At 67.5% G+C, this 15,641-nt stretch overlaps 4 protein-coding genes across 17 annotated transcripts in view; 1 reads left to right on the top strand and 3 right to left on the bottom strand.

Moving 5' to 3' along the window:
• MEF2B (myocyte enhancer factor 2B) overlaps positions 1 to 6,941 on the bottom strand; it is a 21,500-nt gene extending 14,559 nt beyond the window's left edge. The window contains exons 1-2 of the mRNA XM_051828109.3: positions 6,868 to 6,941; positions 5,998 to 6,056 (exon numbers count right to left, since the gene is read on the bottom strand). The gene's annotated coding sequence lies outside the window, so the exon portion shown is untranslated. The remainder of the gene's footprint in view (positions 1 to 5,997; positions 6,057 to 6,867) is intronic.
• On the bottom strand, positions 3,144 to 9,939 carry BORCS8 (BLOC-1 related complex subunit 8). Of its 2 annotated transcripts, none has more exons than XM_051828121.3 (6): positions 9,799 to 9,939; positions 8,798 to 8,910; positions 8,156 to 8,220; positions 6,868 to 6,978; positions 5,998 to 6,056; positions 3,144 to 3,221 (listed from the first exon to the last, which is right to left on the bottom strand). In XM_051828121.3, exons 1-5 carry the CDS (start codon positions 9,833 to 9,835, stop codon positions 6,023 to 6,025), a joined length of 360 nt encoding a protein of 119 aa, XP_051684081.1. In that variant the 5' UTR covers positions 9,836 to 9,939; the 3' UTR covers positions 3,144 to 3,221; positions 5,998 to 6,022. The 2 variants fall into 2 exon arrangements, with proteins under 2 accessions (XP_051684081.1, XP_069915168.1); XM_070059067.2 differs by lacking the exon at positions 3,144 to 3,221 and adding an exon at positions 3,631 to 3,959.
• Positions 9,900 to 14,143, top strand: RFXANK (regulatory factor X associated ankyrin containing protein). Of its 12 annotated transcripts, none has more exons than XM_051828112.3 (10): positions 9,900 to 10,029; positions 10,560 to 10,691; positions 11,406 to 11,583; positions 11,922 to 12,002; positions 12,085 to 12,150; positions 12,317 to 12,417; positions 12,564 to 12,689; positions 12,994 to 13,060; positions 13,187 to 13,267; positions 13,848 to 14,143. In XM_051828112.3, exons 3-10 carry the CDS (start codon positions 11,415 to 11,417, stop codon positions 14,141 to 14,143), a joined length of 987 nt encoding a protein of 328 aa, XP_051684072.3. In that variant the 5' UTR covers positions 9,900 to 10,029; positions 10,560 to 10,691; positions 11,406 to 11,414. The 12 variants fall into 12 exon arrangements, with proteins under 12 accessions (XP_051684072.3, XP_069915163.1, XP_069915161.1 ...); XM_070059062.2 differs by having other exon boundaries at positions 12,591 to 12,689; positions 13,805 to 14,047; XM_070059060.2 differs by having other exon boundaries at positions 13,805 to 14,047.
• NR2C2AP (nuclear receptor 2C2 associated protein) lies at positions 13,398 to 15,641 on the bottom strand. Of its 2 annotated transcripts, none has more exons than XM_089315785.1 (5): positions 15,322 to 15,641; positions 14,835 to 14,925; positions 14,582 to 14,687; positions 14,426 to 14,493; positions 13,398 to 14,222 (listed from the first exon to the last, which is right to left on the bottom strand). In XM_089315785.1, exons 1-5 carry the CDS (start codon positions 15,357 to 15,359, stop codon positions 14,103 to 14,105), a joined length of 423 nt encoding a protein of 140 aa, XP_089171911.1. In that variant the 5' UTR covers positions 15,360 to 15,641; the 3' UTR covers positions 13,398 to 14,102. The 2 variants fall into 2 exon arrangements, with proteins under 2 accessions (XP_089171911.1, XP_089171912.1); XM_089315786.1 differs by having other exon boundaries at positions 14,582 to 14,633; positions 15,322 to 15,629.

Raw genomic sequence — 15,641 nt, 5'->3', positions numbered from 1 at the left:
CTTACCCCATCCGGAGTGAAACAACTCCGACCTCTTGCAGCCTACCTCCGCTGTCAGCCACACGTGCAAGGCTTGCAAGGGACCCGGGGGGCTCTGGCCTCTGCTGGCCCCGCCTGACCCCCCCCCCCACCTTCCCCACGCTTCTCCCCCCCAATCCACGCCCCTTCCTTCCTCGCTCCTCCCACCCCTGCCTTCCAGAACTGACCCCAGCCCAGACCTGCACACCCACCCCTTCCTCCCAGCACCACCCAGCACAGGGCCCGGGCTGGCCAGGGTTGGTGAGTGACCGAATGTGAAAAGGATGACAGGACCGGGCACGTGTTTGGCCTAGGGTTTAGGACAGCGGGTAAACAGCTGGTGACCTGAAAGTGTTTGGGTTCGAGTCCCAGCTCCTGACCCCAGCTCCCCGCTCCCTGCCCATGCGCACCCTGTATTGGCTCAAGTCCTTGGGTCCCTGCCACCTACGTGGGAGACCTGGAGTTCCTGGCTGCTGGCTTTGTCCTGGGTCAGCCCTGGCCGTTGTGGGCATTTGGGGAGTGACCCAGCGGATGGGAGCTGTCTCCTCATGTCTCAAGTGAATTTTTTTTTTAACAGGATGAGGGAGGCTGCTGGTTGGGGGATTCAGAAGCCCCCATTTGGGCTTCCCCACACTCCCCCAGCCCGATAGGGTCAGGAGGCCAGGACAGACCGAGACTGAGGGTCAGGGCTGTGCTGGACAGGTCAGGGAGGGCTGTCTGGAAGAGGGGGCATTTGCCCTGGGTCTTCACGTATGAGCAGAAGTTTGCCACCAAGAGAAGGGCTTTGGAAGAGGGATCAGGCGCCGAGGGAGACGAGATGCGGAGCTCATGGTTTGGTGGGGAGTGGGCATGCAGCCAGAGCCGTGGGTGCCAGTGGACTGTCCTGGGAGCCCAGGTGGGGGGCTTGGAGGTGGGGAGGCAGGGGGTCGAGGCCTGGGGGCCGCCTGGTGCCCTGAGTGGGAGACAAGAACAGGCAGCTGGCAGCCTGGGCTCAGAGGGATGGCAGTGTGTGTGCAGGGGGCCGGGGGTCAGTAAGGAAAGAAACGGGGGAGCCTGATCTTTTGCCCCGTGCCTCAGTTTACCTTTCTGTGGCACAGGCAGTTTGGAGCGGGAGTCTGGGCGTGTTCTCCCAGGGCCCTGAAAATTCAAGTCCACACTGACTGATTAGCCTCACCCCCCACCCCCAGCCCCTCCCCCGGGCCAGGGCTCCACGCCACACACTCCGACGTCCCAAGGACACAGCAGGGCCCAGACCGGGCGGGGGGCTTCCGCCTCGGCTCCAATGAACAGAACAAGGCTTGGGGAGCGTGGAAGTGGCTGGGGAGCCCCGGGCCCCCCGAGGGCCGCTCTGTTTACCCGCGGCCGCCTGCTCGCCTCTGATGCAACAGGCAGGCTCTGGTTACGTGAGGGCGACAGCTGGGGCAGCTCTGGGAGCAGCTGGGGCGTGGCGGGAAATGCTGGCCCTGCCCCTGCCCCCCCCCCCCCAGTCCACAGCCCCCTGCCGCCATGCGGGCTCCCCACCCCCACCTCCCGCTCCTGGCTTCTCAGTCCCCTCTGGGTCTTTCTCTTCCAGGCAGGAGTACACTCCAACATCGACACCCAGTCTCCCACGAGGTGCCTCCCTGCCTTGCCCTGTTCCTGTTAGGGACCCTCCGCACGTTACTAGTGCGCCCCCTAGGGGGCAGTCAGGGGTCTCCATCTGACTTCTGAGTTGCTGGAGAAGAGGTTAGAAAGAGAAGGGCCTGGGAGGTGGTGAAGGGGTTGGGGGCCAGGCTTGCTGGGTGGAGCTTGGGGTGGGCGCACCTCTCACGCCGGGTTAGAGGACGCCCCTCCCCGGCCATTTCTACCCTCGTGGGCACGAATTCCTGCTTGAATGCCCCGACAGCTCAGGGAGCTCACTGCCCCTCTTCTGCCTGCCTCTCCTATCGCGGGGACTGCGCAGGGAGCAGGTGCTACTGGCCCAGCCTGGGAGAGCCCTGCAGTGCTCCCGGCCCCCCAACAAGGGGAGGCTGTGAGCTCTCGTTCGCGGCGGGGGACAGAGGCATGGCACTGCCGGATAACCTGGGCTCTCTGAGCCTCGGTTCACTCTCTGAACAACAGAAGGTCACCATGGCCTAGCAGGACAAGCCAGGACGGCTGGCATGACCGCCTGGAGCCCAAATCTCCCCAACGAAGCTTGGCCTCTTGCGCCCCCTGGCGGCCAATGGGGAGAGCGTCCTCTGAGTGGGAAAGGCGAGCCAGACATGCAAATGAGATGCAAATTAAATGAACACCGAGGAGCCCTGGAATTCCCGCCCGCCCGAGGGGCGTCTGACCCCCCCCCGGGGGGGGGCTGGCTTAGATCTGTTAGGGAGGAAAGATTGGCCTCTGGCTGAGGTCGCATCCCAGGGCTGCTGGGTGACAGGCTGGGGCCCCTCTCTCCTACATTACAGCAGCCAGTCGCCCCCTAAAACACCCCAGGAAGGGAGAGGGGGGGCGGACCCCGTTTCCTGGCGGCGAGAGGCTGGCCCACCTCCCTGTCAGGCCCCCAGACCCCTTGACCCATCCGACGCCCCCGCAGGGCCCTCTCCTGCCCCACGCCCTAGTCCCTCACCCACCCACAGTGAGCTGGGGGCCCTTGCCAAGCAGTGAGCCTGGGAGCCACTCTGGCTGCCGCCCAAACAGCGTACTCCGGTCTGCCGGGACCTTCCTGGGGAACTGAGGTTTTTGGAGCTAAGGCTGGGGCCCAGCGGCGCACACGCGGCAGAACTGGAGCTGTACGTGTATTGTGCGCTCCACAGGGACCCACCCCAGCTCCTCTGCACTCACCAATCTGAGCAAAAATCCCACAGTCTTCTGGGGGCTTGGGGAAACGGATTGAGGGTTTTTTTTTTTTCCAGTGTCAGGTACAGGTGGACCCAGGGCCCCGCGCCATGTTCCCAGGCGCCCCCTCTGCCTTCCATCCACCCAGCCCTCTGGGAGGACGGTTCCTTTCCCATGATGCTCATCTCAGACCCATCCCTGTGACAAGGCTCCCACGCCCACCCCGGAGCCAGGCTGGCGTTTCTCAAGGCAGGCAGGTCCGTGAGCGTCCACCTCGGCCCGGGGAGAAGGTCCTGCCCAGTCTTCCTGGTCCACTGGAGGACCAGAGGGGGCGGCACCGGGCTCCACGTCACACAGCGCCTCTCGGGGGCTCCACTTTCCCATCTGTGCTTGGGGTTGGCGCTGTCGGGGGACGGAAGAGGACCCCTGTGAGACCGTCGGTGCAGCCGCACACACACAGTGGGGTGCAGGGATCCATGGCTGACCGGGGCGGGGCATACGTGGCTCCACATCCCTCACAGCCCACAGCAGCTTTGGAAGTTCCTGGCTTAACCGGATGGGAAACTCCAGAAATACACCACTCGTACGTTTGAAACCGCCTTCCGGGCCGGCGTGGGGAAATCTCGCGCCCCGCCAGGTGGGACATGAACTGCCCTGTGTCCAGCGCTCCGTCCGTCCACGCCACCCTGCGGCTGCTCGGCGAGCGGCTGTCCCGCCCACGCCTGTGTTTCGGGTCCGGTGACCCTCCGTCTAGTCAGGGGCCAGGTGTGGAGGGGTGACTGCCAGTTTTGCTAGACTCTACGGTGGAGTGTTGTGTTCGATGGCTTTTTGTTCCTCTCGTATCGTAGGTATGTGTAGGAAAAAATACAGTATAGACATGGATTAGGACTAGATTTCCGGCGCCTCCCGGGGTCTTAACAGGTGTCCTCGGGGCCGGCGCTGTGGCGTAGCGGGTAAAGCTGCTGCCTGCAGTGCCGGTACCCGCTGTGGGCACTGGCTGAGTCCTGGCTGCCCCCCGTCCGAGCCGGCGCCCTGCGGATGCGCACCCTGAGTCCTTGGGTCCCCGCCACCCACGTGGGAGCCCCAGGGGAGCTCCTGGCTCCTGGCTGTGGAACGCTGGGCTCTGGCTGTCGCGGGAACCTAGGGAGTGAACCAGCGGATGGGAGATTTGTCTCTCCGTGTGCCTTTCAAATAAATAAATAAATAAAATTTAAAAATACGGGGCTCCAGGCTATGTGCAGCGAGAGCTGGGGGTTCCGGGCGAGAGCAAGAGCAAGCGCTGGCCGCGCTGGCCCGGCCTGGGTCCCTGCCAGGTCGCACAGGGCTCAGCGCTGACGGGGCTGGAGGGCGAGGGTCAAGGTCAGGGTGAGGTCTGGCAGGCAGACCCAGGGCCGCAGCCGCCCTGAGGAGGAGCAGCCCCGGCCAAGCCGAGGCAGAGCTCCGGGCAAGAGGGCCTGGCGCCTCCTGTCTCTGAGCCTCTGTCTGCTCATCTAGAAAATGTGGCAGTGATGCCCGACAGGGTGACGGCCCTGGGAGGGGCAACAGGGCCACGTCCATGGAGGGCAGGAGGGAGGGGGCCGAGGGACCGGGGCGGGCTCAGGAGCCACAGCATGGGCGGTGCGGCAGCGGAGGGGGCAGCAGGAGGCGCGGGCAGCGGACAGTGTCCTAGTGCTGAGGACGGGAGGCACCAGGGTGCTGGAGAGGGCGGGCCTGAGCTGTGGCCAGTGCTGAGCCCCGGGGGTCCTTCCTGTTGCAGGCAATCCAGACGAGGCACCCCTCCCCACAGTGTCACAGCATGCGGGGCTCCTCAGCACCCACAGGTCCACAGCCCAGCCTGCTGGGGCAGGTGCTCCCTAAGTGCTCACTAACCACCTGTGGTGCTCCCTGGCCACCTGTGGTGCTCCCTAAGTGCTCACTGACCACCTGTGGTGCTCCCTAAGTGCTCACCCCACCTGTGGTGCTCCCTAAGTGCTCACTGACCACCTGTGGTGCTCCCTAAGTGCTCACTCCACCTGTGGTGCTCCCTAAGTGCTCCCTGGCCACCTGTGATGCTCCCTAAGTGCTCACTGACCACCTGTGATGCTCCCTAAGTGCTCACTGACCACCTGTGATGCTCCCTAAGTGCTCCCTGACCACCTGTGGTGCTCCCTAGGAGCTCACTGACCACCTGATGCTCCCTAACCACCTGTGGTGCTCCCTAAGAGCTCCCTGACCACCTGTGGTGCTAAGTGCTCCCTGACCACCTATGGTGCTCCCTGAGTGCTCCCTGGCCACCTGTGATGCTCCCTAACCACCTGTGGTGCTCCCTGACCACCTGTGGTGCTCCCTAACCACCTGTGGTGCTCCCTGACCACCTGTGGAGCTCCCTAAGTGCTCACTGAGCTGGGTGCTCTCTGACTGCACACACACAAACCCTCCTCCTCCTGGCTCTTGGGTGCAGCGGCTCTGATGGGCTGGGGGCTCCATGTCCCTCTGCCTCCCAGGATGACCCCAGGAGCCGGCCAGCGGGCCAGGGCGCAGTCAGCCCCCGGGGCACCTCTGGTCTGTCCTCAACAGGCCCAAGAGGACATCACTATAGCCCCTCCTGGAGGCCCTGCTCGGCCACACCCCCAGGACGGGCGCCTCTCCCGCCCGCTCTGGGCATGGCCACATCCCTGGCCAGAGACACCCACAGGTGTGGGGCAAGCAGGGGCAGGAGGCAGCTCTGTGGGGAGACCACGGTTCTGCCAGCCACAGCGGCTGCGTGAGACCCCTGGCTTGTGGCCACTGGTGAGCGAGCCGCAGGTGACGGCGCCTGGCTGTGCCCGGCCCAGCCGGCAGAAGCCAGGGCAGGTGCACCATGGGGGCCCAGAGACTTTCAGTCGGGGGGTGGCTTGTCACAGGGCAGGCACTCACTGCCACAGCACACAGCCACGTTCTCTCGGGCACGTGACGTCACCTCTAGAGAAGGGGCAGACACACAGAGCCCAGAGAGGGCCAGGGCAGCCGGGGGCAGAGCTGCGCTGAGCGGGTCTGGCCGGGACAGGAGGAAGACGGGGGCAGCGGGCACGAGGTGAGCCGGGTGGGACACCCACCTGCCCCCCATCACTCCTGGAGCCCCGGGGGTTAGACAGGAGGTCCCTGCGTCGACGCCGAGTTAGTACCGAGCAGAGGGGCTCCGGCCACGCCTGACACTGACCTGGTTGGGGGGGGCTCTTCTGGGGTCAGGCTGAGGAGGGCGGGGGCGGGTCCTCGGGGCTGGAACAGAACACCGGGAGCCCGTGAGTCCCTACTGCTCCGCTTCCGACCCAGCTCCCTGCTGTGGGCTGGGAAAGCGGCGGAAGGTGACCCGCGTGCCTGGGCCCCCGCACCCACGGGGGACACCAGGGCGAGCTCCAGGCTCCTGGCTCCAGCCCGGCCAGCACGTTGCTTTTCTCAACAGCAGGCACAAGGGGGCGCTGGCAAGCACGCTGGAAAGTGGGCGGTGGAGGCGGAGCCTTGGTTCTTGAGTGACGGCCCGCGCACCCACGCGTGGCCGGAAGGGGCCCTGCTCTGCTGCGAGGGCCCAGACAAACCCCGTCCCCCGCCTGCCGAGGGCGAACACTGCACGCGCCCTCTTGGCGACACCTGGTGAATCTCACGGCTCCTCCCTTCTAAAGGCCGCCCGAGTCCTGCTTCCCGCGTGTGCGTGTGCGTGCGTGGGTTCAAATGCGCGTTTATTACGTTAGAATGAGAACAGGCGCAGATCCGCATCACCAGGGCCGTCCCTAGTGGGCTGGGCCTTCTCCATGGCAGCTCCCCGGGACACCCCCAAAATGTCCGTTAGGGCAAGAAGGGGGCCCTGGCCACGCCCACCTCCCCAGGCCTGCCACCTGGCCCAGGGCCTTGGCACCTGCCACGCCCCCTCTCTGCCAGCTGTCACGGAGGCCCCTCCCGCTGCCGCCTTCCTGCGCGCGGTCAGCTGCTTGCCGGGTGCCCCCCGAGTCCGCCTGTCTTGGCCCCTGCCAGGCCCACGGCAGGGTCAGGCAGAGGACCAGCAGAAGCGCCGGCGCTGGCGGGGCGGGGCTACCTGTGGCCCTGGGCGCTGGCGTTCATGTGGTCGCGGATGCTGATGGCTTGCTTGAGCAGGCCCTCCACGCTGCGGAAGTACACGCTGCTGTCCACCAGGCTCTTCACGGCACTGCAAGGGCGCGGGGCGTGGTCAGCTCGGGGCCTCCCGAGGGGCGTGGTCAGCTCCGGGGCCTCCCCGAGGGGCGTGGTCATCTCCGGGGTCTCCCCAAGGGCTCCCGAGGGGCTGGCAGACGGCGAAGCGCCACACAACAAGCCGGGCCCTCCTGTCACAGCTGCCCAAGAGCTGAGGTTGGAAGGAGCTGCAGGTGCGTGTGGGTGTGTGGCCTGGTGGTCAGCGCACTGGCATCCCACTGGCCCTGCTTCTGGCTCCAGCTGCCTGCTGGTGCACCAGGGACAGCTCGAGTGCCTGGGCCCCTGCCCCGACGTGGAAGACCCGGCCCTGGGCCCCTGCACCCAATGGGAGACCTGGCCCTGGGCCCCTGCACCCAATGAGAGACCCGGCCCTGGGCCCCTGTACCCAATGGGAGACCTGGCCCTGGGCCCCTGCACCCAATGGGAGACCCGGCCCTGGGCCCCTGTACCCAATGGGAGACCTGGCCCTGGGCCCCTGCACCCAATGGGAGACCCGGCCCTGGGCCCCTGCACCCAATGGGAGACCCGGCCCTGGGCCCCTGCCCCCACGGTGGAGACCCAGAAGAAGCTCCTGGCTTTGGCCTGGCCCAGCCTGACCACTGCAGCCCCTGGGCAGGGAACCAGTGGGTGAGGAGCTCTGTCTGTCTGTCTGTCTGTCTCTCTCCCTGTCACTCTTTCAAATAAATAACATTAAACAGACAAACCAACCAACCTCACACCGGCCACTTCCACTTTGTAACCCGAAGATTTAAGCTAGAACGGGGGCCCTCCTGCAGTGCCACCCACCCCTCCGGCCCGCGGTCCTGAGCTGGTGGCGCCTCCCAGAATCCTTCTCACTGCCTGAGACAGATGGGGAAGGGCTCGGGCCAGGCTCCCTGCAGGCCCGGGCTGGAATCCACCGTGTGGACAGGTGGCCGAGGGCGTGGCCTCACCTGCAGGCCCGGGCTGGAATCCACCGTGTGGACAGGTGGCCGAGGGCATGGCCTCACCTGCAGGCCTCCACTGTGTGGACAGGTGGCCGAGGGCGTGGCCGAGGGCGTGGCCTCACCTGCAGACCTCCACTGTGTGGACAGGTGGCCGAGGGCGTGGCCTCACCTGCAGGCCTCCACTGTGTGGACAGGTGGCTGAGGGCGTGGCCAGGGGCGTGGCCTCACCTGCAGGCGTACTCCACCGTGTAGATGGCTCCCTGGCTCTGCTCCTCCCACCGCTGCATGTCGGCCTGCGGGCAGGGGTGGCGCTGTTAGCTGGCAGCCAGGGGTTGTGGGGGGCCCTTCTCCCAGGTCCTCCTGCCACCCCCTTCTCCCCGGGTCTGAGCTGTGAACACCTGGCCGCTGTGCAGTGGGACCTCTGCACAGGCTGGGCCCTGTGCCCGCCGCACAGACCTGGCCACATACTGCCTGCCCTGCTGTGGCCTGCACTGGGGTCCCGGCCCAGGGAGGCGGATCCAGGGGCGGGGCATGGCAGGGCGGGGCGGATCCCAGGGGGCGGGGCATGGCAGGGCGGACCTTGGGGGTGCGGCAGGGGCGGGTCCCAGGGGGCATGGTGGGGCGGGTCCCAGGGGGTGCGACAGGGGTGGATCCCAGGGGGCGTGATGGGGCGGATCCCAGGGGGTGCGGTGGGGGCGGGTCCCAGGGGGTGCGGCAGGGGAGGATTCCAGGGGGCGTGGTGGGGGCAGATCCCAGGGGGCGTGGCGGGGGCGGGTCCCAGGGGGCGGGGATGGCAAGGCAGGGCGGGTCTTGGGGCGTGGTGGGCAGGTCCCAGGGGGCGTGGCGTGGCCAGGGCGGGGCCGGGCTCACCTTGTGCTGCGCCAGCTCGGGCAGCGAGCGGCGCACGTGCTCCTGCAGCCGGTACAGCGCCACCGACGGCTCGTTGGCCAGGACGTACATGCTCTCTGTGAACTTGTCCGTGACTGCGCCCAGCGCCCAGGGTCCGCGGTGGGCGGGGGTTGGGGGGTGGATGGGGAGGTGGGCGGCAGGGAGACAACGGACCGAGCGTGAGACCCCCGACTGCGCGTCGGGGCGCCCAGCCAGGGCGGAGAGGAGCGGCAGGACTTCCTAGAGAGGCCGCCAGTGCATCCAGCGACCTCACGTGGATGACCGAGCCCCAGGAGGCCAGCGCCGTGGCATGGTGGTAGCTACTAGCCCCACGGGTCTACAAGCAATGCGGCTAGTGTGGCCATGGAACGCCAGTATTTTTTTTTTTAAAGCAGTTCCAGGCAGAGCTCCATCCGGGTCTCCCACGTGGGTGCAGGGGCCCAGGCACCTGGGCCATCGTCCGCGGCTCCCCCGGGCGCATCAGCAGGGCGCTGGATCGGAAGTGGAGCCGCCGGGACTCGAACCAGGAACTCCCATAGGGGACGCGGGCGTCCCAGGAGACGGCTTCGCCGCTGTGCTAGAACGTCCGCCCCAGAACTCAAGCACCTGGGGAAGCAGTGGACGATGGCCCGAGTCCTTGGGCCCCTGCACCTGCGTGGGAGACCCGGATGGAGCTCCTGGCTCCTGGCTTCGGGTCGGCGCAGCCCCGGCCGTTGCGGCCATTTGGGGAGTGACCCAGCGGATGGAAGACCCCTCTCCCTCTCATATAAATAAAGTATTTTTTTAAATATCAGGTTGTTGATGTCTCAGGACTGGGGGACGGACAGGGTACGAGCACCGCCCACCTGACAGGTGACAACACCTGCAGCGGCGGAGCCGAGACTCGAAGGCCGGTGCGCCGCTGGCTCCCCCGCCCGCCCTCTGTCAAGCCGACCCTCCTCGAGCCCCCCCGGCCCCTCCATCCCGCCCCGGACCCCGACCACCTTTCTTCCCCTTGATCTGCATCTCCGGTTCCTCCATGGCGACCCGGGCCGGCAGAAGCAGGGCACCGGAACCGGAAGTCCGGGCGCTGGGTCCGCTCCGTTAAGCCTTCCCCGCGCAAACCGGACGTCGCACGACTCCAGTTCCGGCGGCGGCCGTGGGACTGCGCTCCGTCTCCTTGCGCAGGAGAGGGGCTGCGAGAGACGGAGGGAAGGCGGAGCTCCCGCAGGCGGGTGAGGAGGGGCACCCAGGCGGGAGAGGGGCGAGGGACATGACACGCCCTAGCCGGCACGGGCCGTATAAACGCTGCCAACAAATCTCTGCCCCACGTTCATAAACCTTGGGAGCCACGGAAGAGACACTTCCGTAGAGGCGACAATGGTACGTCGCCCCTTTAAATCCCGGGCGCTCCGCCTACTCCCCCTCCCTCCGCCTGGAGGAAGCCCCCGCCCTTCCGCTGGAAGCTGAAGCCGATTGGCTCGTTTCGGAAAAGCTCGAGGGCGGAGCCGAACACAGACGGAGGGAAAGCCTCAGTGCTCGCTGGAGCCCTGCCCACCGCCTGCAGAGCGGGCGGGGAAAGGAACGCGCAGGCGCAGTTGCAAGGCTCGGGGCCCCAGCGCGAAGCCACGCCCCCCATCTTAAAGGGACAGACCGTTTGGGCTCTTTTGCATTTTGGGGGGGCGGGGGCGCGCAGGCGCACTGGGGGAGCTCTGGGGGTGGAGGGGGTAGCTGTCGCGTATCAAGTTGCTCTCTGTCCCAGCAGAGGAAGCCAGTGCGCTGAGGGTCGGGGCTCCTGCCTGCTCCCACCTATACCCATTGGAACGGAAAAGTTTGCGAATTGGGCCCCCAAGTTTTGGGGGACCCGGGCTTGCGGCGCGGAGACCCTCGTGGGGAGGTGAGCGGACCTCCTGGATCGGTTGGGATGCGCGGTTGGGACTGGAACGTTCGCGGGACACACCCCCCCCCCCATAGCCTCAGAGAGTATTAAGCCCTGCCGACGCCAGGCGCCCCTGTACAGCTGCTTAGGACGTGCTGCACGGTCGGCCTCATCTCCCCATTTTATGGAGGCGGAAACTGAGGCTCGGAGTCCCTTGCCCAAGTTCCCAGAGCCAGGGAGGCAGATTCGGGAGGGGGAGGCAGATTTGCCCCCAGGAAGCTGACGCCAGCGCCCGGGCTGCAAGGTTTGCAGAGGAGACCCGGAGAGCAGTTGGACCTTGGTTTCCATTTCCAGCTCCGGCTCACCCTCCGGTGCAAGGCTGGGTATGCAGATGGTGCCTACTGTTTGGGGTGGGTGTTTGGCACAGCAGCAGACACCTAGGAGCCTGGTGCGGGGGCCCCGCCCTGCATCTGGTTCCAACTTCCTGCTTGTGCACACCCCCGGGGGCAGCACCGGCGATGGCCGGAGTGCTGGGGTCCCTGCACCCACGTGGGGGACCCGGCTGCAGCCTGGCCCCGCCCTGGCCATGCAGGCAGTTTGGGGAGGATCCAGCAGATGAGAGATGTCTGTCTGGTCTCTTGTCACTTTGCCTTTGAAATATTAAAAAAAGAAAAATAGCCCAGAGCTGTGGTGCTGTTGACCGTGCCCTTGTCATCTCTCGCGTCCGGCCAGCTCCCCTCCATGGACCTCACGCTCAGCCAGCAGTCGCCGCCCACCCCGGCGCACGGGGACCCCGAAGACCCCGGGGATGAAGCCGCCGACGGCTCGGACACCGTGGTGCTCAGCCTTTTCCCCTGCACCCCGGAGCCCGGGGACGCCGAGCCCGAGGCCAGCGTCTCCCCGCTGCAGGGTGAGTCACCGCCCCGGGGCTGGACAGGGAGGCGACACCTCTGTGTGCCGTGGTGGGGGGTGGCAGGGAGGGAGAGTCCCCCACCTGCTAGTCCACTCCGCAAAAGCCCGCAGCAGCCAGGGCCGGGCCAGGCCGAAGCCAGCAGCCAGGAGCTCCGTCCGGGTGCCCCACGTGGGCAGTAGGGACCCCAGCACTTGGTGCCTCCCCAGGTGCCCATTAGCTGGGAGTCAGGACTCCCCCCTGGGGCTCCTGGACCTCTGGGGAGGGGTCTCCCCGCAAGCCCCACCCCCGAGACGGACAGCGACGGGGAAACTGAGGCCCGGCGCCGTCTCCCGCAGGCAGCTCCCTGAAGCACTCCACCACGCTCACCAACCGGCAGCGGGGGAACGAGGTCTCGGCGCTGCCCGCCACCCTGGACTGTGAGTGTGGTGCCCGGGGAGCGGGTGGCGAGGGGCCGGCCGGGGCACGGGCGAGCACTCTGCGTCTCTCCGGCCCCCACAGCCCTGTCCATCCACCAGCTTGCCGCCCAGGGGGAGCTGAGCCAGCTGAAGGAACACCTGCGGAAAGGTGGGTGCCCGCCCGCGGGGCCGCTCGGGGCCGCGACGCCGCATCTGCGCATGCGGTTCAGCTGCTCCCCCTCGCGGGCGCCCCCTTCCGGCAGTGCCGGGTAGAGCAGGCGGGGGTGCAGCCCGGCGGTACCACCCTCCTCCTCCTCCTCCTCCCACCCCGCCAGGTGACAACCTTGTCAACAAGCCGGACGAGCGCGGCTTCACCCCCCTCATCTGGGCCTCGGCCTTCGGAGAGATCGAGACAGTCCGGTTCCTGCTGGACTGGGTGCGTCCCTGCCCGGCGTCGGGCTTCCCAGGGACCGACCGGGGGCCGGGGGCGGGGGCCGGGAGTGCCTGGGCGGCACAGTGGGGCTGCCACGGGGACCCCAGGATTCCAGGGGATGTCTCCAGCCCTCTCCCATCACTGCCCAGGGGGCTGACCCGCACATCCTGGCCAAGGAGCGGGAGAGCGCCCTGTCGCTGGCCAGCATGGGCGGCTACACGGACATCGTGGGGCTGCTGTTGGAGCGGGACGTGGACATCAACATCTACGACTGGGTGAGGCGCCCCCGCGGACCCTGACCCGCCCCCCCCCCCCCCCCGCCGGGCACCCTCACGGCCTCCTGCTCTCCCACCCTCAAACGTTTAGGATGTCAGGCCCGCGCTGGGGGTGCCAGGAACATGAGGCACACCCATCCCGACCCCCCCCCAGCCTCAGAGTCTGGGCAAGACAGGCAGTGCTGTGATGTGATGGCAGGCGCACGAGCCGAGGCAGCCGTGGGCAGTCAGGGAGGGCTGAGACCAGGGGCAGGTGGTAATCCGGGGAAAGATGGAGACGCGGTTTCCCTTGCTCCCTGCACAGAACGGGGGGACGCCGCTGCTGTACGCCGTGCGTGGGAACCACGTGAAGTGCGTCGAGGCCTTACTGGGTGAGTGGGGGTAGACCGCGCCGTGGGGGTGGGAGGGTCCTGGGCCTCGGGGACCCCCGGAGCCACTTTGAGAGCTGTGGGGAGGTCGGGCTCCCCCCGACCCCCGGTACCTGCCGCGCCCTGCAGCCCGCGGTGCCGATCTGACCACCGAGGCCGACTCCGGCTACACCCCGATGGACCTCGCCGTGGCCTTGGGATACCGGAAAGGTGAGCTCGGGGCGGGCGCGGCGGGGGTGCACAGGCCATCCGCGCCGACAGCGCGCGCCCAGCCTGCCCCTCGCTGGGGCACCGGTGCACAATGGTGGCCACACAGGAGGCCCCGCCCGGGAATCTTGGGTTTTTTTCAAAGATTTATTTCATTTATTTGAAAGGCAGACCTTCCATCCGCTGGGTCACTACCCAAATGCCCGCAACAGCCAGGGCTGGGCGGGGCTGAAGCCAGGAGCCCAGAGCTCCATCCGGGAGGGGATCCCCACGTGGGCGGGGCCATCGCTGCTGCCTCCCAGGCGCATGCGCAGGGAGCTGGGTTGGAAGTGGAGCAGCCAGGACTCAAACCGGCGCCCCCATGGGATGGCGGCTTAGCCTGCTGCGCCACAGCGCCAGCCCCAAGAGATACTCTTTAGAAAAAGTATTTTAAAAAGCTGCGGCTTCCGGGGGTGGAGCCCCCCAGCGCGGCCTCCCCTGGGCCGGCCCCCAAGGGGGCGTGTCCCAGCTCACAGCCCCCTCTCCCCGCCCACCCCGCAGTGCAACAGGTGATAGAGAACCACATCCTGAAACTCTTCCACAGCGACCTGGTGCCCGCCGACCCCGAGTGAAGACCAGCGCCGGGCACCCAGACACTCAGGGAACAGACAGCCGGGCAGGGCCGGGACACCCCGCAACTGGTCGGCTCCAAAGGCAGCTCCTGGACAGGCCGCGGCGGGAGGGGAGCCGGGGAGGGGGTACCCCTTCCTGAGAGGAACCAATAAACCTTCTCCGCAGAGTTCAGCTTGGGCCGTGTTTCCTCGAGGGCTTCCCGGAGGAGGCGGCCACCCCCGAGTTCTCACACCGCCTTCTCCCCCAGCACCCGCAGGTGGTAGATGACCACACGGCCAAAAAAGTCCGTGGCCTCCTCAAAGGTCACCTTCAGCCGGTCTGCCTCGGTGGCCGGCACCAGGAAGCTGTGCAGGGCACCGGTCAAGGCAAACAGCTGGCTCCTGGTGCGCCCCCTGCCCCAGGGCCAGCTCCCACCCCTGGACCCCAGCCCCGTCACCAGCAACGTGCTGCCCCACCGCAACCAAACGGGTTAGGAAGCTCCGCGTCTGGTTCGAGGTCACACGTCCACCGGGTCTGGGGGCGGGGCCCGGCTTTCAAGCGCACGGATATCTGGAGCGAGTTGTTGTCCTCGGGGTAAAAGTCCACAATCTTGCTCAGAGCCTCGGCCCCCTGGGACCCTGCAGCAGAGAAAGGAGGGCCAGGGAATCCGGAGCAGCCCCCACCCCAGCGCGGAACGCCCCTCCCCCTCCTGGGGCCAGCCAGTACCTTCCAGGCGGCCCCGGCGACTCGAGAAGCCCCCCTGGAACTGGATCTGCAGCTGGGAGACGCGCACGCGCTGTGGGAACTCCAGCACCACCCACTGGGAGGGGCCCTGGGAGCAGGTGGGGGGACACAGGACCCCGGGCACGGTCACGCGAGGCTCGGAGCCCACCGCGCACACACTGGGGCCCCGCCCGCCCCCGGGAGGGGGAATCCAGGCCCCTGAGCTCGCACACGCGGGTCCCCGGGGGCGCCGCACCTGGTCGGAGTTCCAGCAGGTCTCCTCGTCCTGGTCGAACAGGTGTTTCTTCCCAAACTGCCGGGTGTTGCGATGCAGCACCGAACTCACCCTGGCGGGGGGCGGGGACCGGGGGAGGGGGCTGAGCCCAGCTCTGGCGGGGGGGGGGGGAGGGGGCGTCTCCCTTACCTCCACCTGCTGCGACCGCCACGGGGGCCCCCCTCACCCCAGCTGTGACCCCCACGGGGCCGCTCCCCACTACCTCCCACCACAGGGACCCCCACGGGGCCTCTCCCCACTACCTCCCATTGCAGGGACCCCCACGGGGCCTCTCCCCACTACCTCCCACCGCAGGGACCCCCACGGGGCCTCTCCCCATTACCTCCCACCGCAGGGACCCGCTCCCCACTACCTCCCACCGCAGGGACCCTCTCCCCGCCAGCTGCGACCCCCAAGGGGCCGCTCCCATCAGCACCCTTGGAAGCCCGGATCCCCGCCCGTCTCTCACCTGCTCACCGTCTCCGCACAGACCAGGGACTGGGTCATCTCGGAGCCGCAGGCCCGCTGGGCTCGGTCGGGGCGCGATCAGGGTTCGGGTCCCGCCCCCGGCCCAGGCCCGGCCCCGCCCCTGGCCTCACCACCCCAGGTCTCCGATATCGACTCGACCCCCTTCCTGGGGTGGGGGGGAATCAAGGGCCACTAGCAATGGCCGGGGGCCAGGCCCTGCACAGCGAGTCCAGACAGACCTACAGAAGCGACCCGGGAGCCAGAACCGGGAACCCGGAACCGCGTGGAAGCGTGGAAGCGGCGCGTGCGCAGTAGGCCCTG

This window comes from Oryctolagus cuniculus, chromosome 16 (assembly GCF_051225735.1).
Source record: "Oryctolagus cuniculus isolate XC-2025 breed Fujian yellow rabbit chromosome 16, ASM5122573v1, whole genome shotgun sequence".
Taxonomy (NCBI): Eukaryota; Metazoa; Chordata; class Mammalia; order Lagomorpha; family Leporidae; genus Oryctolagus; species Oryctolagus cuniculus.
Note: the sequence above shows the minus strand (reverse complement) of the source record. Positions and strands in the feature narration are given on the sequence as shown.

What these genes read in the sequence shown, in the direction of transcription:
- RFXANK (XM_051828112.3), top strand. Translation starts at nt 11,415, where the DNA reads ATGGACCTCACGCTCAGCCAGCAGTCGCCGCCCACCCCGGCGCACGGG. An exon ending in CAGCGTCTCCCCGCTGCAGG is followed by an intron (nt 11,584 to 11,921) that starts GTGAGTCACCGC and finishes CGTCTCCCGCAG; the next exon opens with GCAGCTCCCTGAAGCACTCC. An exon ending in GGCCTTGGGATACCGGAAAG is followed by an intron (nt 13,268 to 13,847) that starts GTGAGCTCGGGG and finishes ACTCTTCCACAG; the next exon opens with CGACCTGGTGCCCGCCGACC.
- BORCS8 (XM_051828121.3), bottom strand. Translation starts at nt 9,835, where the DNA reads ATGGAGGAACCGGAGATGCAGATCAAGGGGAAGAAAG. An exon ending in CCGAGCTGGCGCAGCACAAG is followed by an intron (nt 8,221 to 8,797) that starts GTGAGCCCGGCC and finishes CCCTGCCCGCAG; the next exon opens with GCCGACATGCAGCGGTGGGA. An exon ending in GCCAGCGCCCAGGGCCACAG is followed by an intron (nt 6,057 to 6,867) that starts GTAGCCCCGCCC and finishes GTTCTGTTCCAG; the next exon opens with CCCCGAGGACCCGCCCCCGC.
- NR2C2AP (XM_089315785.1), bottom strand. Translation starts at nt 15,359, where the DNA reads ATGACCCAGTCCCTGGTCTGTGCGGAGACGGTGAGCAG. An exon ending in TGTGCGGAGACGGTGAGCAG is followed by an intron (nt 14,926 to 15,321) that starts GTGAGAGACGGG and finishes GCCCCCCGCCAG; the next exon opens with GGTGAGTTCGGTGCTGCATC. An exon ending in TCGCCGGGGCCGCCTGGAAG is followed by an intron (nt 14,494 to 14,581) that starts GTACTGGCTGGC and finishes TCTCTGCTGCAG; the next exon opens with GGTCCCAGGGGGCCGAGGCT.